This window comes from Pygocentrus nattereri, chromosome 7 (assembly GCF_015220715.1).
Source record: "Pygocentrus nattereri isolate fPygNat1 chromosome 7, fPygNat1.pri, whole genome shotgun sequence".
Taxonomy (NCBI): domain Eukaryota; kingdom Metazoa; phylum Chordata; class Actinopteri; order Characiformes; family Serrasalmidae; genus Pygocentrus; species Pygocentrus nattereri.
Window position 1 is genome coordinate 11,913,862 of NC_051217.1, and position 21,101 is coordinate 11,934,962.

At 38.5% G+C, this 21,101-nt stretch overlaps 4 protein-coding genes across 6 annotated transcripts; all 4 read left to right on the forward strand.

The window, feature by feature from the left end:
- Positions 1 to 500: 500 nt before the first annotated feature.
- On the forward strand, positions 501 to 2,873 carry uraha (urate (5-hydroxyiso-) hydrolase a). 2 transcript variants are annotated; one of them, XM_017690080.2, is made up of 5 exons: positions 501 to 587; positions 872 to 964; positions 1,492 to 1,634; positions 1,980 to 2,115; positions 2,191 to 2,873. In XM_017690080.2, exons 2-5 carry the CDS (start codon positions 914 to 916, stop codon positions 2,278 to 2,280), a joined length of 420 nt encoding a protein of 139 aa, XP_017545569.1. In that variant the 5' UTR covers positions 501 to 587; positions 872 to 913; the 3' UTR covers positions 2,281 to 2,873. The 2 variants fall into 2 exon arrangements, with proteins under 2 accessions (XP_017545569.1, XP_017545708.1); XM_017690219.2 differs by lacking the exon at positions 501 to 587 and having other exon boundaries at positions 885 to 964; positions 1,458 to 1,634.
- Positions 2,874 to 5,356: 2,483 nt separating this feature from the next.
- On the forward strand, positions 5,357 to 9,501 carry pdcd5 (programmed cell death 5). Of its 2 annotated transcripts, none has more exons than XM_017711233.2 (6): positions 5,357 to 5,576; positions 7,496 to 7,536; positions 7,633 to 7,694; positions 8,665 to 8,756; positions 8,841 to 8,912; positions 9,040 to 9,501. In XM_017711233.2, the coding sequence occupies exons 1-6, from the start codon at positions 5,511 to 5,513 to the stop codon at positions 9,085 to 9,087; spliced, it is 381 nt and encodes a 126-aa protein (XP_017566722.1). In that variant the 5' UTR covers positions 5,357 to 5,510; the 3' UTR covers positions 9,088 to 9,501. The 2 variants fall into 2 exon arrangements, with proteins under 2 accessions (XP_017566722.1, XP_037395712.1); XM_037539815.1 differs by lacking the exon at positions 5,357 to 5,576 and adding an exon at positions 6,678 to 6,701.
- Positions 9,502 to 10,988: 1,487 nt separating this feature from the next.
- Positions 10,989 to 16,338, forward strand: mvda (mevalonate (diphospho) decarboxylase a). Its single transcript, XM_017689644.2, has 10 exons — positions 10,989 to 11,170; positions 11,351 to 11,421; positions 11,547 to 11,661; positions 11,909 to 12,052; positions 12,151 to 12,350; positions 12,730 to 12,804; positions 13,016 to 13,234; positions 15,249 to 15,364; positions 15,810 to 15,918; positions 16,110 to 16,338. Exons 1-10 carry the CDS (start codon positions 11,095 to 11,097, stop codon positions 16,188 to 16,190), a joined length of 1,206 nt encoding a protein of 401 aa, XP_017545133.1. The 5' UTR covers positions 10,989 to 11,094; the 3' UTR covers positions 16,191 to 16,338.
- Positions 16,339 to 16,451: 113 nt separating this feature from the next.
- Positions 16,452 to 20,850, forward strand: LOC108435264 (cytochrome b-245 light chain). The gene is made up of 6 exons (XM_017711029.2): positions 16,452 to 16,957; positions 17,317 to 17,386; positions 18,252 to 18,326; positions 18,450 to 18,533; positions 18,795 to 18,876; positions 19,694 to 20,850. The coding sequence occupies exons 1-6, from the start codon at positions 16,900 to 16,902 to the stop codon at positions 19,886 to 19,888; spliced, it is 564 nt and encodes a 187-aa protein (XP_017566518.1). The 5' UTR covers positions 16,452 to 16,899; the 3' UTR covers positions 19,889 to 20,850.
- The last annotated feature ends 251 nt before the right edge of the window (positions 20,851 to 21,101 follow it).

The window sequence follows — 21,101 nt, forward strand, 5'->3', positions numbered from 1 at the left end:
TTCATATTTATGCTTTATTAAAAAGGCACATGGCACTATACAAAGCCTTGCTGGAACCAATAAGAATCTTACAGTATATCACCACTCTGGCTATTCCTATTCCAAAGCACAATGTTACATGATGAATACACCAGCCTCTCTCATTGAAAAAAAAAAAATATTTTTGTTAAATTGAATTTACTTGATTCAAATGTATCCATCATATCAAAATCTTAACTGAAAAACAATGGGCCAACATATTTTATTATTGTGGACATGATGTAAAAATTTGAGTCAAGTACATTTAATATATCACTTTGTTATTTCAGATACAGAGGGCCTGAGGAATGTTTAATATCCTCCAAGGATAAGAGATCACATCTTGCTCCTCCAAAACATATTTAATGTCTTGGCTGGGACAGAAAGCAGAAGTTGGACTTTTCTTGTCAGTGTATTATAAAAAATATTTTACATTTGCAGTACTCATTTGTGAATTTCAGTATATCTGCACTTTGTACCGATGAATCAACAGCAGGTGAAAAACCCTGAGGTCAGTGCCTTTTCCTGAAGCAGCTTTTTAGTGGATTCAGACATTCTACCTCTTCATGGTAAGTACCAAATATATTAAGTATCAGATTATCACCGTTAATAACAGAATAAATAATAAGTTTCTAGCTATACAGTATATTCAGAAACTGGACTGGTTGGCAAGCTGTAATCTGCATATCATTATACACTCAGTCCAGCTTTGTCCAACATGGCAGTAAGTGGCTGTTTTCTCACACATTGTCAGTATTATGTCTATTGGCAGGGCTCTGATGTAAATATTATATAAACATCTACTTACTGTTTTAATATTATATGCAACAGTTCAATTTAATCTTTTTTGTAGGTTGTGAAACCAGCTGTGAGCTAGTAACAACAAGCACTACCGATGAGTGTCCGGCTGCAGCACATCAAACACCATATTTTTGCAGCAAACCAAGTAATATCAACAGCATGCTTCATATATAGTTCATGCAACGGTTTGAATACCCCTTGTCAAATTATGTTTTGTTGATTTCTGTGAAGTGAAAAATAAGTTAACACATCCTCCATTTATTTATATATTTTTGAAAACTTTAACATATTGGAATATATATATATATATATATATATATATATATATATAACTTTTGCACAGGTGTTATTTTATGTTTTTCCCCCTATATGTTAAGTTCAGCAAATTAAGAGTAATTGATCATTATAATGTGAGTTAAAAGTGTGTTCTCTGTAGAGAATGTTACCTTATTGTAATTTATGGCTTATTCTTTAACTCGAAACAAACAAAACAGGGGTACTTTTGCATACGACTGTCCAAAATGACTTTTAAGATGATTTTGATAGTAAGTTGCATATTTTGTGAAAGATAATGTCTTTCTTGTTAAAGATGACATTTAACTTGACTGAATACATTGTCAACATTTTTACACTGTAAGCTGACAGTGTACAAAGTTGAAATCTTTGCCATAGTGTGCAGAAATGACCACTCCACTACTGAGCCCCCTCACTACTCACGTGCTGAACACGGGTCGAGGTATACCAGCAGCCAACATGAACCTCAGCCTTTACCTCCTGGATGCCACTTCACCGTCTTGGAACCTACTAAGAACAGGGTAAAATACTATAACAAAGCCATGCACTACAGAAGCAATACAAAACTTTACTGTTTGTCAGAAGGTTTGACAAACATCTGTTCATTAAAAGTTCCGCTGCTCCACAACCCAATCTTGAGGAGCTTTATACCTCTTCAGCTGATGTGCGCAGCTGCTCCAGAGCATCTAATTCTATTAGCAGTGCTTTTCTATTAAGCTTATGCAAACTGTGTGTGTGCAATTGAATGATCGTGTCAGTGGGTCAAATGTGCACCTTAGAATAGCTGAATACTTTTGGACTGTGTAGGTTTAGCACACAGACCAAGCAGATCATTTCTCTTACACTGGCAAAGCTGTTCCTTCTAGAGCTACCAATGATGATGGACGCTGCCCAGGCCTCATCACTAGAGAAGCATTTATTCCTGGTGTTTATAAGATGCGTTTTGAGACTGGACAGTACTGGGAAGCATTAGGAGAGACCTGTTTCTACCCACATGTTGAGGTAGGTTAATAAAAAATATTGTATGAACTTCTGTTTTGCTGAGAAGCAAATGTGACATTAATTTATTGCCCGCAGATCGTCTTCACCATCATTGACGCATCTCAGAAGTTTCATATCCCACTTCTCCTGAGTCGGTTCTCCTACAGTACCTACAGAGGAAGTTAAATAATCCAATGGCTGTTATCATACTATCTGCTCACCTACATTTGGAGTATTATTTTTCATTTTCTTAAACAAATGATGATCATCACATATAAACAATTTAGAACTATGAAGATCTAAAATCAGCACACTTGTGCTTTGATGTTGATGCAATCTCCTGTTTCTCTGACCAGAAAAATCCAGTTTATTAAACACCTCAGCCATGTTAAGTACTCACAAAACGCATCGATATTACATTCTACAATACCAGGAATGTTTGTATTCTCTATTACCAATATGAAACAAATTACAAAAGTGAAAAAAAATATTCTGATCAGGTTTATCAGAAAAATGGTTTGTATTAAAAAACAACAGCTTTTGATAAAACAGATCAAAAATGGCATTTTATTTTAGACGTGCTTGGAACTACAAATATTCCGGAAGGAGTTGGAAAGTAAAACAGCAGCACTTCATCTCTATCGCATCAACTGAGCTGTTTAAGACAGAATGGATCTGAGCTTTCTGGTGCTAAAAGATTACATAAAGATTACATTCTACTTTGTTACTGGAGATGTAAATGTGTATGAACAATTGAATAAAGCAAATGTGGTAGCTAACTTAAGTCTCTGAATTTTGTTCGATATTATATTAAAATTTACTACAAAACATTTTCAAACCTACTATGTATTTCCTACTTTACTGCTAACCTAACTATTGTTGGATGATTTAAACCTACATTCTACCTCAATTGCAAAACTGCAAAATACCTGGTGGAACATCTCACAACTAATTATGTTAATTGACAACAGATCAGTAACATGATTGGCAATAAAAAGAGTCTTTCATAAGTAAAGATGGGGAGGGGTTCACTACTCTGTGAAGGACTGCTCAGGCATACAGTGCAACAACCCAAGAATTATGTTTCCCAAAGAACTACAAAAAATCTACAAAATATCATTAAAAGATTCAGAGATTTTGGAATCTTTATATGCAAAGAACAATGCAAAAAAACAGTATCTGCTCGCCATGATCTTTGGGCCGTCAGACAGCGCTGCATTAAAAACTGACTTGATTCTGTAGTAGAAATAATTGCAGGGCTCAGGAACACTTTTGAAAACCATTGTTCATTGCTGCATCCACAACTGCAAGTTAAAACTCTGCCATACAAAAAAGAAGCATAATCCAGAAACGCTGCCACCTTCTTTGGTCTGGAGCTCATTTAAGATGGACAGAGGTGAAGTGAAAAAGCATCCTGTGCTCTGATCTGGCTATTTATCAGCACACAGTTCAAAAGCCAGCATCTGTGATGGTATGGGGGTGTGTTCATGCACATAGCATGAGTGACTTGCACATCTGTGAAGGCACCATTAATGCTGAATAATACAGCGATTAGGCATAACATTATGACCACCTCCTTATTTCTACGCTCACTGTGCATTTTATCATCTCCACTTACTATTTAGTGCACTTTGTAGTTCTACAGTTACAGACTGTAGTCCATCTGTTTCTCTCAAACTTTGTTACCCCCCTTTCACCCTGTTCTTCAGTGGTCAGGACCCCCATGGACCCTCACAGAGCAGGTACTATTTGGGTGGTGGAACATTCTCATTACTGTAGTAACACTGGAGGTGGTGTGTTAGTTTGTGTTGTGCTGGTATGAGTGGATGAGACATGGCAGTGCTGCTGGAGCTTTTAAACTCTGTGTCCACTCACTGTCCATTCTATTAGACACTCCTACCTTGTCAGTCTACCTTGTAGATGTAAAGTCAGACACGATAGCTCATCTGCTGCTGCACAGTTTGTGTTGGTCATCCTCTAGTCCTTCATCAGTCGTCACAAGATGCTGCCCACAGGGCGCTGTTGGCTGGATATTTTTAGTTGGTGGACTATTCTCAGTCCAGCACTGAGGTGTTTAAAACCTCCTGCAGCACTGCTGTGTCTAATCCACTCAGACCAGCGCAATACACACTAACATACCACCACCACTTCAGTGTTACTACAGTGCTGACAATGATCCAACACCCAAATAGTACCTGCTCTGTGAGGGTCCATTGAGGCCCTGACCACTGAAGAACAGGGTAAAAGTTGGATAACAAAGTATGCAGAGAAACAGATGGACTACAATCTGTAATTGTAGAACTACAAAGTGCTCCTATGTAGTAAGTGGAGCTGATAAAATTAACAATGAGCATAGAAACAAGGAGGTGGTCATAATGTTATGCCTTATCGGTGTATATTCAGGTTTTGGAGCAACATAGGCTGCCATCCAGGCAACGACTTCTTTAGGTAAGGCTTTGCTTATTGCAGCAAGGCAAGGCCAAACCACATTCTGCACATGCTACAGCAACATGGCTTTTTAGTAAAAGAGTCTGGATGCTAAACTGGACTACCCGCAGTCCAAACCTGTCAACAATTGAAAACATCTAGTGCAACATAAAATTAAAAACACAATAAAGGGCCACTGAACTGTAACAGCTGAAATCCTATATTAAAAAAGAAAGACAAAACATATTTCATTTTCAAAGCTACAGCAGCTCGTCTCCACAGTTAACAAATACAATGTGTTGTTAAAAGAAGAGGTGACGCAACATCACAATATGCTTTTCTGAGTATATATCACTCTCCAATGCTTATGGGTTATATGGAAATAAAGTGCAGAAGCAGTGTGCTTTGAGTCTATTTTGTCTCAGTGAAGTCACAAAAAACAAATCATGTGCATGTATGCATACAAAATGGCACAAAGAACACACCCCTTTGCCCAAAATATTAAATTCAGCAATTAAATAGAAATTGTGCATTACAATATGCAGAAGTGTATTCTTGCTGAAAACTATTCTCCACTGAAAAAAATCATCAGAACATGTAATTTAACCAGTTTAACAAAAAAAGTCTAGGATATGGGCCCTTTAAAGTCCTGGACAGTGCAGTCAGCCAGCATCCCATCAGTTTGTCACGGTGGATGGGGTCGGTATTGAAACTGCGAAAGTGTCAGAAAATATTTTTAATTAAAATCATGAAGATTAAACTTAACGCAGAACAACACTTAGATTTAAGCCTGATTGAGCAGAGGGCAGCAGAGGCGCCGAGTTCCACTCTGAAGTTCACAGTATTGAAGAGCTACACGGGGCTGCTCGATTGCTCTTGCGTTGATTAATAGAGACTTGCTAGCTGCTGTAGAACTGATTTGAGCGCATCTTGGGCGGTGTGGCATTGCTTATATTTCGCCCTTAAAACTGATTATACTTTCTTAGAAAATGGCTGATGAAGAACTGGAAGCGATTAGACGGCAACGCATGGCAGAACTTCAGGCAAAACATGGGGTAAGTGAGATACAACCGTTCAAATGCGAGCCAGCTCGGCTGACGTTTCCGACCATATATGGAAAAGCACATTTTAGGCCAGAGCGTAACGTTACGCACAAAGAACTTTCTAGCGGCAATGAGACATTTTGCCCAGATATGTTTTTCTGCTCATTATAACACGCACGTTTCCTTGTACAAATCAGCACAGCCAACTAGCTTTGTAGTGTAACTAGTGCAGGCGTCGCCTCCGACGAAACTAGAGTTAGCTTCTTGTTTTGAGTGTTCCCGTTCCACCTTAAATTGTGCAGGCGCCAGGATGCTACTGTTGTTTCATTTAAAGTGGAACGGGAAAACTCGGAACAAGCTGGCGAAAAGGAGGCCAACTTCAGCCTCGTTCGCCTGTGTCACTCCACGGTGCAGTGTAAGATCGCTCTGGGCGGCTAGCTATGTTAGCTAGCTAACCTAGCTAAGTTGGCTAACTTTACATACCATGACTTGGCGTGGTTCGCAAAGGCGCCTTCAATATTTTACAGTTGCAAGGAGTTTTACATTCAAAGGCCCAGCCCAACTCATCAGCACATTGCCAAAACCATTAATGAGTTTAAAATGGGTTTGTTCAGGGAGACGCTAACTAAATATGCAGTGCAGGAGGACTCCAGCTTTCAGCACTGAAGTAGCCAGCTCACCATCCACCTAACAGAAAAAAATGTACTGATGGAAATCGTGACTGACGCTTATTTAGGGGTATTTAGTTAGCCAGATTACGTAACTTCAGATTAAAGTTCTGTTCTTTTAGGAGGAAAGGTCTCTGGACAAGCCAGTTGGCCTCCATCTCCAAGTGTCAAAGCTTTGAGCCTCTTGTGTGTTGTGGTACCAGTCAAGTTGTCTTGTTCAGGGATGGACAGTTCCCCACATGTAGTGTGGCAATGTGCAGCTCAGTGTTCTCTAATCTAGTACACTTGGTGTATCACTGTCCACACAATCAAAATACAACTTGGCGTACTTCAGGGCTTATGTACCACAGAGTAGTTAGCAAGTCATTACAGTTGTCATTGTGTTTGTGTAAAATGTAAAGTGTTAAAAGTGCACTGAATGAATGTCAGCTTTTCCCCTCAGGGTTTAATGTGGAATCAAATGGACTTGGTAAGCTCTGTTGTGCTTAATGCAGCAGATATTTATAAGATTAAAGATTAAAAAAAGGTTTCAGTGGCTTCAGCAGTGTAGAGGTGATACAGCTTTGGCATGTATAGCAGGTCTAATCCCAAGCAGGGACTGAAACCTGGTGCATGTTAGCCAAAAGCTTTACCAACTAGCCTAACAGCATAGTATAGTTATACTACTCACTAGTCTCGGTGATTGTTTTCACTGCTTTTGGCACTTTTGGCAGTGTGAACCAGAACTCTGCACTCTGTTACACTGACCTCCATTTTACCCCCCTGGCTTGTGGAGCACAGTGCAAATTAGAGTTTTTGCCCTGAATGGGGCTGATGTAAATTTGTCGTTTTGTCATAGATGGGATATGGATTCAGAGGTGTAGATTATGTGCACACCTATACAACTCTACTGAACATGAACAGTTTCACTGTAGATCATTGTTATAGATGGGCTTGGTTATATAATTTTGAATATGTGTAATGTGTTACTCAAGAGGAATTTTCCATCAGGCATTTGCTGTCCAGAGGCTACTGGCATTAAGTTATTATCGCTCACCTGACTTGCTGTTGGGTTAAACGCTTATTCTTGTTGCAAGCCATTTGTCTTGTGAAGTGTAAAATATATACAGTATATGAGCATTGCTTTTAGGCATGAAACTTTGAACAATATAAACTGGAAAATGGGCTAACTACAATCAAAATATTGAAATGTTCATCTGAAATTCACTACAGTTTCCTAAGTAACTAAAATTTTGTATAATGCAGTGCATTTTTCTTTTCTAGGACTCCAGTGATCAGCAAGGCCAACAGGAAGCTAAGCAGAGGTACAGCCAGTCAGAACAGTCATAGCCAATCAGCACAGTTATACAGATGATTTGTACAGATGATTCTGTATTGAATTAATGTTATTTTTTTGACAGAGACACAGAAATGAGGAACTCCATACTGGCTCAAGTTCTGGATCAGTCAGCCCGTGCCAGATGTAAGTTCAATTTATTTAATTTTCATCACTATGTCTATATGACACTTATTCCAAGTGTGGTCATGGAGTTCCCCTGTGTATTTGATGTTTCTCTGCTCTAACACATCTGATTTAAGTAATTAACAACAGAAACGATGTAATGTTAGGAGACTGTTTACTGATTGTAAAATGAATGGGATGGCTTGTTAACGCTCAACATGGCGGCTCTATTAAGGAAAGAGCTGATAGCCTTGTATGTACTACTAATACTACTACTATTAGTAGTACAATAACTTTGTAGGTAGTTTAACCAGAGGAGGATAGGTCCCCCCTTGTGAGCATTGGTTTCTTCTCCCAAGGTTTCTTCCTCAGCTCTGAGAGAGTTTTTCCTTGCCACTGTCGTCCCTGGCTTGCTCACCTGTTTTACATTCATTTTTAAAACTTTGTCTTTACTGGAATTTTTTTTCTTTACTTTTCTGTGAAGCTGCTTTGTGACATCAGTTGTAAAAAGTGCCACAAATAAAACTGACTTGATTATAGGTAAAGTGGGGAAAGCCCCCTTGTTGTATAAAATTCTTATGCCTTAAAACAAGTACAACCTGTGAGTTTTTTGTTATTTGAGTCAGACACTACAAACTGTTCAAGCTGTTTTTGTCAGGTTTAACAGTGATGTCATATATGTTTTTAAAACATTAGTATGTTTTTCAGTTTTGGGTTTATAAGTCTCTCTTCTAGGATCCTAGTCTTGTATGACTTGAAATAACTGGACAGGAGCATTGTCAAGGGTGGACACACTTTCTTATTAGGACTTTTACAAGCTCTTCCTGGGTGTGTTGGAGCAGAAAAATATTTACATGTGCGGGGCAGAGATACTCCAGGATCAGGGTTGTTATCCATCTCAAATTATTCATAAATTGATATAGCCATGTTCCAGTAGGTGGCAGTGTGCTTCTAAAAATCATAAATTCTTTCTTTTTTTCCCTCTCTTCAGTGAGTAACCTGGCACTGGTAAAGCCAGACAAAGCAAAAGCAGTTGAAAATTACCTGATACAAATGGCACGATTTGGCCAGCTTGGTGGAAAGGTACGGAAGATACAAAAATACTGCTCTGTAGGTGTATGTATTTGCATGTACAATATTTAAGGCTAATCTTCTCTCACTTTTCAGATTACAGAGAACGGTTTGATAGAGATCCTTGAAAAAGTCAACCAACAAACAGAAAAAAAGACAACTGTCAAGGTAAAACCTTGTCATAGTCAATATTTAGTCAGTTTAAAAAGCAGCATATTCCAAAATGTGAAGCTGCCGATGGCTCATTTCAAAAGCACAAATAGAAATGTTTTAATAGCTACTTTTGCTCTTTCAGTTTAACAGACGGCGAGTGATGGACTCTGATGAAGAGGACGATGATTGAAATGATGGCTGACAACAATCAGTTTGCTGGAAAAGCATTTTTGAGATATTCTGGTTGTTTCTTTAAACCCAGAGTAAGTAACTGTGACCAACCAAAGGCCCTGTCTAAGGAGAACCTCCTGCGATAGAGACTCTAGACTTTTGGGGACACAGAAACTTCTCACTCATGTTGTCTCTGTTATATCACGTTTCACTACGGTTCACTGGATGTTTTTTGCCACAAGCCAACAAATTGCAGTAAAGGAGTATTTCTGCAGTTACATTTTGCTAGGGACTGCTTTGGGAATACATTAGTCATCTCTTAATTAGTGTTAAAAATAAACATGCCTCATTATCATATCTCTACTTGTAGATTCCCTCCTTTTTCTGACATGTATGTGCAGCTGTTTACATAATAAAAAAGCCTTAAACATCATGCTCACATAATATTTTTAATATGAAGGGGTCATTAAGATGAGTATATCTGTTGTCTGTTTTGTGTTCTGTGTGTAAATATTAAGAATGGTTGACCATTTTTCTCTTTAGTCACTGCAACCTGCCAGTAATACAAGTCTGAAACAAAGGGGAATTTCACTAGAATTTTCTAGTTTTAAGATGTAAAAAAAATAAAATAAAATAAAATAATAATTCACAGTGGTTTGATGTACTCTGCACTAGAGAAACTTAGACTTAGACACCAGACTGCTGGTGGTAGGAACCAAATCTCCAAAGCAGTTAAAGCCTTTAAAAGCTGCTTCACAAAATGTTGCCACATGGAATAGAAATATGTTGCCAGAAGCCTGAGTCGTTGTTTTATATATATTTTTGAAACACATTTATGGTGGAGAGTTATGCGCAGTGCTTTTTCTGATTTACCACTATTTTACCAATATGAACACAATATAAAAGCTCACATTTTTATACACGTATGGTTATTTAGATGGTAAATCAAATGGCTATGTTTGAGCTGTGTAAACAGTGTGTGAATTTTTCCGTCTCTGTGGCTCCGTTATGCAAATGTTGGTGGAATTTGGTTTGAAACCTGGGTTTACAAATGAAAGGGCAGTCGTGGGCTGGAGCTTAGGGATCTGGCCCTGTGACCGGAAGGTTGCCGGTTCGATCCCCAGGGCCAACAGTCCATGACTGAGGTGTCCTTGAGCAAGACACCTAACCCCCAACTGCTCCCCGGGCGCCGTGGATAGGGCTGCCCACTGCTCCGGGCAAGTGTGTGCTCACTGCCCCCTACTGTGTGTGTGTTCACTAGTGTGTATGTGGTGTTTCACTTCACGGATGGGTTAAATGCGGAGGTGGAATTTCCCCGGTTGTGGGATCAAAAAAAAGTATCACTTACTTATAAATGGCTATGTTTGAGCTGTGTAAACAGTGTGTGAACTTTTCCGTCTCTGTGGCTCCGTTATGCAAACGTTGGTGGAATTTGGTTTGAAACCTGGGTTTATAAATGACAGAGCAGTCATGGCTACATGTCAATTTTATGAAGTTTAACTTCGATTAATTTGGTACATGGGGGGGGAGGCGTTAAAGCTTAGCTTGTTGTGTGCACCACATGTTGGCACTTGAGACTAATTTAGGAACGAATTAGTGTTTAACCGGGCCTCCCCATTCTCCGTATGGAAGATAACTTAGAAAAAAATCAATTTACCTGAAATTGGTTACTTAATTCACTACTTTCTTACGTCTGACACCCTCTCATTTTTGAGCTTTCTGTCCAGTTAACTAAGCCTGCGCAGAGTGCAGAGGGCGGAGCCAGGTCAGCTAATCCTTTCTTTGGTGTGAGAATGGTCCGACCTCAGCCATTGGTTGATTTCATGAGGGGCCGGACAAACAGCTCTCGGATTGGTGGAGAGCTGAGCCTCATGGTCTCACACTAACCAATCATACTCATCTTTGTCATACCATGGCTTCCTAAATTCCGGCGTGTAGTGCTTTTGCGTACAGCTCGTACTGTGCAGGGTTTTTGTGATTTCTCCAGCGCTGTATATTCATTTTACAGAAAACAGCAGTTAACAACATGCAGGAAACCAGCAGCCAAGATGTTACGATGATCACATGCACGGCGCCAGTAAACATCGCGGTCATCAAATACTGTAAGTGTGCGTTCAGCGGGAGCGACTCAATATTGTAGCTAATAAAGTTAGATTTGTGAACCTTACACTCGCAGAGGTTCAGTTCTGTGATTTGTACTTACATTTTTAGCATAAAGCCAATCTGTAAAGCTTTAATTAATTGCTTGAATGCAGCGAGTTTCTCGATCTTTCGTTCTTTAGGGGGTAAACGGCACGAAGAGCTGATTCTGCCCATAAACTCTTCACTCAGTGTCACTCTGCACCAGGATCAGGTAAAATGAGGTCGCTTTGAGTTCTAGGATGCTTATAATTTGTCTGAGCTTCATCATTATGAAAGGAATTCTGTCTGACTCGTAGTAGTGTGGTCATCCTACCTTTCACACTCTTTCTTCCTCAGCTTAAAACAACCACAACAGTGGCATGCAGCAGACATTTCCAGGAGGACCGCATCTGGCTGAATGGCAAAGAGGAAGATATAAACCAGCCGAGAATTCAGTCTTGCCTTAGAGAAAGTAGGTGCTTACTTAAGTGTTTGTGCTTCTCATGATAATCATTACATGCATAGTACTCGGACATTATAGCTTAATATACATTTACTGTGCAGCACTCTAGAAGTCTTATACTGCTACTATAAATGTTTTGTAATATTCTTTTGAGGCATGTCATGAATTTATGATCAACAGTGTAGTGCTGGTGTAGTGTAGTTCACCGAACCAGTCATTTATGGTGTTGAATTCTCCTCTCTTTTGTCTTGACTAGTCCGAAGGTTAGCACGGAAGAGGCGAAGTGATGAAGACCTCAGTAATGACATCAGTTTGGCTCACCGAGTCCACATCTGCTCTGTCAATAATTTCCCAACTGCCGCTGGGCTGGCGTCCTCTGCAGCTGGCTATGCCTGCCTCGGTAAGTTTGAAAATCTTCCTGTCACCATTTAAGTTTTTAACTTATTGCTTGCTTGTTATACAGTTATAACTTGCTATTTATCCATGTCTGTCTCTCAGTGTACTCCCTGTCTCGTTTGTTTGGGGTGGATGGAGAGCTGTCCTTGGTGGCGCGACAGGGTTCGGGCAGTGCCTGTAGGAGTATGTATGGGGGTTTTGTCCAGTGGAAGATGGGTGAGAGACAAGATGGGAAAGACAGTCTGGCAGAACAGGTGGAACCTGAGAGTCACTGGCCAGAGCTCAGAGTGCTGGTCCTGGTGGTGAGTCACAATCATCAAGTGACACATTCCATGTGGCTTTATTTGTAAAGCTATATTTTAGACAAAAACAAATCCCAAATCTCAACTTTAGTCAGTTATAGCTGCTACACTGGCAAAGTTTGTTTCTGTTCTTTTGCAATGAAGCTACAAAGATCATTTAGCTAAGAAGTAATGGAAGAGTGTAGCCTACTACATTAGACATAGAATAGACATGTTTATGCTTATGTTTGATGCTGTATAGCATACTATATTCTATAAAAATAGGCAAAGGATTGTTGTATAGCTAAAATCTTATGTCACCTTTTCATTGAAACATGCATTGAAAACTGATGAAGAGATTTTGTTTATAAGGAAATGGACTGTCCTTGAATACTTTTAGGTAAGTGCAGAGCGGAAGCTTGTTGGAAGTACCTCTGGCATGCAGACAAGTGTAAAGACAAGCAAACTGTTGAAGGTACATAGACTGCATGCATCTTCTGGCTTGGATTCAAGTTGTTACTGCAATTTAAGCACTTTGTGTTTTTCACTATGAAAATCTAATTTAAAAAAGACTTTATGAATGGATTTATTTTAAGGATATATTTGCCTACGTATATAAAAAACGCACGTATGAAAACATTCTCTGCTGAAAAGTTGGTAATACGTTTTGCACATTTTCCCCTTAGCACCGTGCAGACTGTGTGGTCCCTGGTCGTATGGAGGAGATGATCAGTGCTATCCAGAGAAGGGACTTTGCAGCATTTGGTGAGCTGACTATGAAGGACAGTAACCAGTTCCATGCCACCTGCCTGGACACCTACCCACCTATATTCTACCTCAATGATATATCACAAAAAGTCATCAGCCTGGTGCATCGCTACAACCAACATTACCAAGACACCAGAGTGAGTTCAGCTATATTTATTATTTCACAATGATGCAAATTTGTTCAAATTTTCTTAATTTCTGAAATGAAATTTACTCATAAATCTCTTTTTGCTGCAGTGATCTAGTCTTCTGGGAAGACTAAAAGCTTGATGTGTACATTTCATTTTTCCATCCACGATTATATTGGATAGTAGGACTGGTCATGTGTACACTGCCTCAGGATCCACAAACTGGTCCTAGATTTTTGTTCTGCTTAGCCAGCAGGACAGCATATACTTTTGACAGTGTTTTACTTAATACATTGTTAAAAAGTCATGTAGCACCAGTGTTTTGTTCAGTTTTCTTAAATTTCTCTACTGAACACTAGAGGGCCTCCTTTAATTGAAATGTTCAAGTCAGAGAGACTTCATGTTCAGGCCTGACCCTGGCCTTTGGGTGTCAAAGCAGGTTTTAACTGGAGAGTGGGGGCTGCTCTTCTGTAGTCTGTTATCACAACCCGTGTCCCCTGACCAGTTACCAAGCAATCCTTCAGAGACGTCATACATTTTCACTACGCTCCAAAAAGACATGTTTCTTTTTTTTTTTAGCTTTTAACAAGCAAGCTCTCAGAGACTTGATGAATTTTCACTATGGTGTAAAAAGTAATTAAATTTCTTTTTGCTTAATTCAATTTTTAGTAATTTGTCATAAAAGCTTTTGTTTTCAAGATCATCATGCTAGTGCACATGTACAGTAGTATTCCTCAGTGAACATTTTTCTTTATTCCCTATTTCCATGTTAATCAGGAACTGAAAGTCTTGTGGAAAAAGTTCCTGATTGCAAAGCAAACATGAGTAAAATTGTTTCCCTTATGTACTAAGAACTGACAAGTTTTATTGATCTCAATTACTTTTTACAGACCTAAAAATAAAACATCATTGCCTGTTATAATTACCGTGTCCCTTCTAAAGAAGCAAAACATATTTTACCAGTTACCACTCATTTGTGGTGTCCTAATGCTTTCTATTGCTGAGTGGGATAACATACATGAAGAAAGTGTGAGTAAGTAGAATATGAAAATGTTATCACTGAACATCGTGTAAAATACGCCTCAGACATATAGAGCCATATTGTAGAACCAAGTGAAATAGCTATCTGATGACAATCTCATTAATAGGGTCTATATTTATGGATTTTATGCATTTTGTCTGTGTCAGTTACAGAAATGATGACAAATATCATAGAACATAACTGGCTACCTGTGGAACATAGAGCAGCTCAGCTAGCTAGTGCATGGAATTAAAACCAATAGTACCTAGAAAACTTTTTTTTTCATGTCAGTGAAATGCACATTTACACTACAAGACCATATACTGCTGATCTGATGAGAGGGATAAAATGTGGCATGTTCAAAAGTTATGGCACATTTTATATTTTATTTTTTTCCAATATGTTAAACTCAGCAAATCAATAGAAATTATGTACTTTGACTTACAGAAAATACTATATATGTGTGCTTTCTGTAGAGGATGTATTAACTTATTTTCACATAGAAGATCAACAAAATGTCATTTCACCAGGGGTGTTCAAACTTTTACATATAGCTGTATATTAAAGACCACGATAGAAATAAGTGTTGGACTTTATTGTGTTGTCCTTGGCCAACAAGCTGAGTTGTAATTCTTAGTTTTATTGTCAACTAATGTATAATAAGCTGTAATTGGATATCAAATGCATCTCACAAGCTACAGTACATATACACTTAAAAGATGCATCAATGTTCTCACTGCAGTGCTATCATGTCTCCTAGCTGTCAGCATTTAGTAACTCCAAACTGACAATGGATACATCTGGAGCTCAAATAAACAGACGTTATTCAGCACTGGTTTATAAATGTGTTCTAGCACTCACTGAGAAATGATAACGTATTTTCATAATTCCCATGATGTGCTTCAATAAAGGTGTTTTCTGCTTTCTTTGTTCTGGTAAATCAGTGAACATCCTCTATAAAAATAAACACATTTAAAATGTTTCTCATTTTCATGTTTTCAGGTAACATACACTTTCGATGCAGGTCCTAATGCTGTGATCTACACCTTAGAAGACCATGTGCCTGAATTCATACAGGTGGTTCGTTATTTCTTCCCCCCAGAAACCAATGGTGGAGAGTAAGTTTTTCATTTCTGCCTTGCCAGCATAGCTTAAAAACAGAAGTAGAATATATCGCTGTTGTCGGAAGAAAACCTTCTATCTCCATTTTTGATGTTTTTCAGTTTTTAATATAAATTGAAAATGCCTGTTGCTCTTTACATTGTTAGTAAGTTTCATGATGAATGGACCACAAGAAATGACCCAAAATTGCTTGGAAAGATCTGGTTCCGTTGACTTCCATTAAAAGTAAAGCAGGTTTTTTCCTTCTCCTGTAAAGTTACCAGTTTGGAGATACGAGGTTTTCTTCCGACAGCAGCGATATATTCAAGTTGTTTTGTTAATGCAATTTTGACCAGACATCTGTTTTTCTGCATTGAGATTATAAATTCAAGAAAAAAAAGTTATGGTTTGTTAGTTATCATAACATGTTGTGGAATTTTGTGTTGTCTGTTGTCTCTTCAGGTTTGTGAAGGGCCTTCCTGTGGGCCCCGCCTCCTTGTCCGAAGATCTGAAGACAGCTATCGGGCTGGAGCCTGTTCCAAAGGGCATCAGCTACATCATCAGCACTAAGGTATGTGACTCAGGCTTGCCGTAAATTCGAGGAAACTATGTTTATTTCCATAACGGTAAACAAGCTTCCAAAGGAATGAGATAAATCCATTATAATCATTAACGCACGAGGATTGCAGATAATCATATTTCACAATTCTCATAAGGAGGAAGTGTAAAGTGGAGAAGAGAGTACTTTGTGTTTGCTTTCAGGTTGGCCCTGGTCCTTGTGTGGTGGAGGACCCAAAGCTTCATCTGTTAAACCCAGAAGGACTACCCAAGAAAAGCACCTGAATAAATTAATAGAATTAACACAGCACTAAAACCTGCCCTGCAGTGAAACTGGACAAAGAAACAAATGATTTTGATTAAAAGCTTATTTTAAAGGAAATAATTTTCTTTAAATGTTAAAGTTATAAACAATAGGCTATGTGAATGGTCTGGACAGTTATTTATATATATATATATATATATATATATATATATATATATATATGTTACATTAATTTTGTGTAGATTTTTTTTTATTATATTTTTCTAGCTTTTTGGAAATGAATTGTATTAAAATATAGCTTACATGTTTATTGATGACATGAATGTGTCTTTCTTTATGACTCCATTCAAGCATCTTCCTTCCTTGTTCGTTTTGAAATGTATTTATTTTTTATCTACATTCTGCTTTTCTTCCCGCCTTTCTACCCTTTGTTTTTCTGAACCCACTGTGCGCTGCATGGCTGATTGATGGTAATTACACAGTTATAGATAGGGTATATGTGAGCCAGTCCACGCTGCTCTCTGACCCGTAAGACGAGTAAGACACCGGGGCATTGCAGGAATCCTGCCTGAAGGAAGTGACGAGCTCAACTGGGTTGGGTTTTGTGAAGTTTTGTACCTCCCACCTTTGTTCCCCAAATGAAGTTGCGTGATTACTGATTGTGCTCAGTAGCAGCAACAGCAGCTCACCTTCACTCATCTGCGGTGCTCCTGAACCAGCTCTGCGACAATGGGGAAGATTGAGTGGGCGATGTGGGCCAATGAACAAGCCCTGGCGTCTGGACTCAGTAAGTAGTCAAAACTACATTCGCTTCAGTACATTCCGCTAACATTTGTGCGAACGTCTAAAGCGACTAATCAGCGAAAAAAAGACGATATGTTACGACTTATTTACGCTAGAATAACTGACGGCTAATAAGTAGGTAAACTAAAGTCTGACACCGCAGAGAGAGAGAGAGAGAGAGACGAGGCGTCTTAATAGGTGAATGCAGTCACCCGCAGGAAAGTGAGCTATATTTGATAGCGTGCTGGGTGAAAGTTTCAGGGAACTGTGTTTTAAGTTTAAGTTAGGTCTGGTCCTCTAACCTTTTGAGGAAACACAGCAGTGATTCATGTAAACTATTTTTATGCTACTTCCCTGTTTCAGTTTATCTGACCGGTGGCATCGTAGGGGTGGCTGGACAGCTAAAAGGCTGGGAATTCGCCGCTTTTGGGATGTATCCTTTCAAATGAGCTATCCACTGATTTAATTTTGGACTGTCATCTGTGAGCAAAGGCATCTTTCTCCACAACCACCCTGTGAATCATATGAACATTGTGAAGCAGTAGTCACTTCTTTTCTATTAGTTCTCTATTATTATACATTAGTGTGTATAACACTTCTATTATAATCTATAACATTTTCACCTCTTATAATATTCCTGTGATAGTTTTTTTTAGTGATCTGTGATAGTCCTATAGTAATTTCACCTCTTGCAATATTCATGTGTTGTGTTACTGTTTTAATGTAACACTAATCCACTAATCGGTAGTGGATTACTATACTAATCTCTACCATCCTGCAGTAACCAAGAGTATTTATTTGAATTCACCCCTATAAGAATTCCTATATTACCGTATATCAGGGCTGCCCAAAGTGTGAGCTGTAAGAACATATGATTTGTCTTGCCAAAGTTACCCTAACCCCTTCCCCTCAAGTACAAACATAATTTTTATTGACTATGTATAACTATAAATTTTTCTTTTGCTTCACATTGTGTTTTTAAATATGCTAGTAACAAAATATAGCATGCAACATTCAAAAAATTTAGTCCACCACAAACATTGCACTTTGGTGCATTGTGAAGAAAGGTTTATGCTCCCCTGCTGTAAATCCATCTACAATCTAAGAATTGTCAAAATAATAAAAGTAAAAAAAAATAAAAGTAAAAAAAAACAAACTGTAGAAGTAGTGATCTAAATTGGTTCATGTAATATTCATTAAAATGATTTAAACACCAGTGTGCCTTTGAAAAGTAAAGGTTGCTCAGCTATTTAAGTGACAGGTCTTTCCACATAGTTTGGTACCCTTGACTTGCACAGAGCTGCAGGTGTGTTTGTGTGTTTGCTTGAGTACCCAAGGAGCAAGAGAGCCAAAGGCACCAGTGTTGAGAGAACGTGAGTACTCCTTTACAGTCAAATGTTTCTGCAAGACTGCCCCTGATCTATTTTTGTAACTGCAGTGCATGTTCTGTTGCACCTTAATTTCAGTTGTTATTTCTGTTTTTTTTTTTCTCTCAGCGGTCAGTACTGCTTCACTGTATGTGTAAAGGCATTTGGGCCCCTGACTAGGAATTACTATGTTCGAGCATTCCTGCATGCGGCGTGAGTAAATTCAGACTTGTGCCTGTGTCTTCTCTTTAGATTGCATTTTTTTCCCTTTTGTCTCTTAAAAAGATCAGGGTCTAAGCTGACAGACAGGTTACTTGATGCTTTTTGTGATCTTTTTGTGTCTATTGCATGTTGTTATTACTGTGTCACATAACAGCTCATATTGCAATGTTGCTGTGTAGATGACAATTTAGTCTTCAAAAAGTCTCTTATTCTTGGCAGTAAGTTGTGCTGTTTTTTTGGTTTAACCTACAGGCTGTGTGTCCCAGGAGGTTTTATGCTTGCCACAGTTTTAGGCTGTGTTTGTCTTGGAATGGCCAGCCTCATCTACCTCTCAGTAAGTATTGTTTGATTCTTTCTTTTTGCTTTAGGACTGAAAGAGCATGTGATCATAGCTAAAGAAAGGTAACTGAATGCAGCTCACTGTGAAATAAGGAAATGGAAATAAAGAGGTTCTTGTTGTCTGTCAGGAATTTCCGTTCATACACCCACCTCTCTGTAATTTAAGCTCATCTGGTGTCTGTGTTAGTTTTGCTAGTGGTCCTTTTCCTCATCATCCTGACTCATAGTTTATTTATTTGGTAATTGCCTTCACCCATACTGCCTCTGTCAAAGAAAAACAAGCAAACAAAAACATATACTTCTCTTATTTTTTTTATTTAATTTTTTTTATTTTATTAATTTTTTATGTGAACATTTCATGATGAAAATATTAATGTTCCAGAGTTGCAAAGATAAAAGATAACATCTGTTTACATTAACTTACATTAGAAGCTTAGAACCTTCTCCTGCCTACTCCCCTGTCCTGACCATCTTGGACATGTATTTTTTGTTACAATATGAGAATAACAGATACCACATTGTCATCCACCCTCTGTAAAAGAATTTTGAAATTAGTTGAGAGTAAGACACATCTTAAATGCAAGCTGCAATTCCTATAATAAAATGCACCACCCACAGTGATTGCTGGGTATCTTGACTTAGTTTGTTGTGATATCTTGCAATAGGTGAATGTTTCTCAGCTGTTCAACAGTCGTTTTTTTTTTTTTTTTGGTTGCAACATCTGTGTTTGGCCCGGCTTCGACTGCGTAGAGTAATGGTTTCTGTGGGGAACTACAACTTCTCTAAAATCTTTTTTCACTCCTTCTACCCAGGCAGCCATTCATGGGGAGCACTGGGAGCCAATTATGCCCAAGATGGAGCCCCTAAAACATGCCGCACAGAGCATCAAGCATCCTCCTCAGAACCCCCCACCACGTCCACCCCCAGAACTGCGCAGAAAGAGAACAGATGACCTTGAGTCTGCAGCCTATGTTAACCCCATACCTGTGACTGCCAACGAATCCTGATCTGCTGATCATAAGGACTAATGCTGACCACTACCGTACGAAGGCGATCATAGCATATACAAATAGTTATGGGATTGCTGTTTACTCTGTTAAAGGAATACTTCAGTGTTTTGTGGCATTGTCTGTATGTGCTGCATCTGTGTTGTATGGTTGATTTCCACAGAAAATGGTTTTGAGATGTTTTCTTGTACCTAGAGAAGAAAACGTTACCTCAGCACCTGAGATTTGGCTTCTATTATGAGGATTCAGTGATTCCCTATACTTAGTAAGTACAGCAGTCTTCCTGTTCTTTTACTAAGTACAAGGAAACACATCTATGAAAATCAACTATATGATATGCGTGTGGAAGATTGAGATGAGTTTGAATAACGCTGCAGAGATTCTTTAAAGTGACTGGGAACGGGATGGAAAAGTTTGCTCTGAATTGTAACACTTTCATGTTACTGTATATATTGTAATGATGTTTGTGAAATGTTCTGTTATAGTAGTTGGTCACACACTGTTCTTCTGAGGATTCTTCTTTTTTCTTTGCACTCAGTAGGACATGCATGTTATTTACCAAGTATGACTGTCCAGCCATGAATCTGTGAATCACTGGTTTAGACTGAGGAAATGAGGGTAGAAACCAATTTTATAGATTTTTGATTGTGAATTTCTCATCCATGTGTTATATATTTGTATTTACTGTGTCAGTTTGTATGAACAAAAGCATTTTAAGTGCATTTAACGCTGATTGTGTGCAGTATCTACCCAGTTACAGAGAACAAACTATATATGCAGAATATAGGACACCAGATGTTGAGACTATGCATGAATCTGGCAATACAGTTTCAATTTGTTTCTAACAGTGTCAGTGGATGAACCTATTGTAAACAGTTACTGTTATCTTTGTTAATGATGATTTACCTCATGGTGTGTATGTTCATGCTTTTATACTATACTAATAAACTCAGGAAATTATATGTGATGTTTTGTTAAATGCAAAATTACAATATCTTCTTCACAAGTTCACAAAGATCACGTTAACAACTTGAGTCCTAATTTCGGTTAGGATAATACTGCTCCTTGAGCAGTGTAGCACATTTCAAGTTGTAGTTCTGCTTTTTATATGCTTTTCCTTCTTTCGCCCGCTCAGTTGCAAAACGTGGGGAAATTCTTTGTTCCTATTCTTATAGCATAAAATGACACAAACATAGAAGGCAATGGACAATGA

Coding starts and splice junctions, on each gene's coding strand:
- uraha (XM_017690080.2), top strand. CDS start 914: ATGAGTGTCCGGCTGCAGCACATCAAACACCATATTTTTGCAGCAAAC. Junction 1,635..1,979: donor TGGAACCTACTAAGAACAGG/GTAAAATACTAT, acceptor TGTTCCTTCTAG/AGCTACCAATGATGATGGAC. Junction 2,116..2,190: donor GTTTCTACCCACATGTTGAG/GTAGGTTAATAA, acceptor TATTGCCCGCAG/ATCGTCTTCACCATCATTGA.
- pdcd5 (XM_017711233.2), top strand. CDS start 5,511: ATGGCTGATGAAGAACTGGAAGCGATTAGACGGCAACGCATGGCAGAA. Junction 5,577..7,495: donor AACTTCAGGCAAAACATGGG/GTAAGTGAGATA, acceptor TTTCTTTTCTAG/GACTCCAGTGATCAGCAAGG. Junction 8,757..8,840: donor TTGGCCAGCTTGGTGGAAAG/GTACGGAAGATA, acceptor CTCACTTTTCAG/ATTACAGAGAACGGTTTGAT.
- mvda (XM_017689644.2), top strand. CDS start 11,095: ATGCAGGAAACCAGCAGCCAAGATGTTACGATGATCACATGCACGGCG. Junction 11,422..11,546: donor TCACTCTGCACCAGGATCAG/GTAAAATGAGGT, acceptor TTTCTTCCTCAG/CTTAAAACAACCACAACAGT. Junction 12,351..12,729: donor TCAGAGTGCTGGTCCTGGTG/GTGAGTCACAAT, acceptor GAATACTTTTAG/GTAAGTGCAGAGCGGAAGCT.
- LOC108435264 (XM_017711029.2), top strand. CDS start 16,900: ATGGGGAAGATTGAGTGGGCGATGTGGGCCAATGAACAAGCCCTGGCG. Junction 18,534..18,794: donor CGAGCATTCCTGCATGCGGC/GTGAGTAAATTC, acceptor TTTAACCTACAG/GCTGTGTGTCCCAGGAGGTT. Junction 18,877..19,693: donor CCAGCCTCATCTACCTCTCA/GTAAGTATTGTT, acceptor CCTTCTACCCAG/GCAGCCATTCATGGGGAGCA.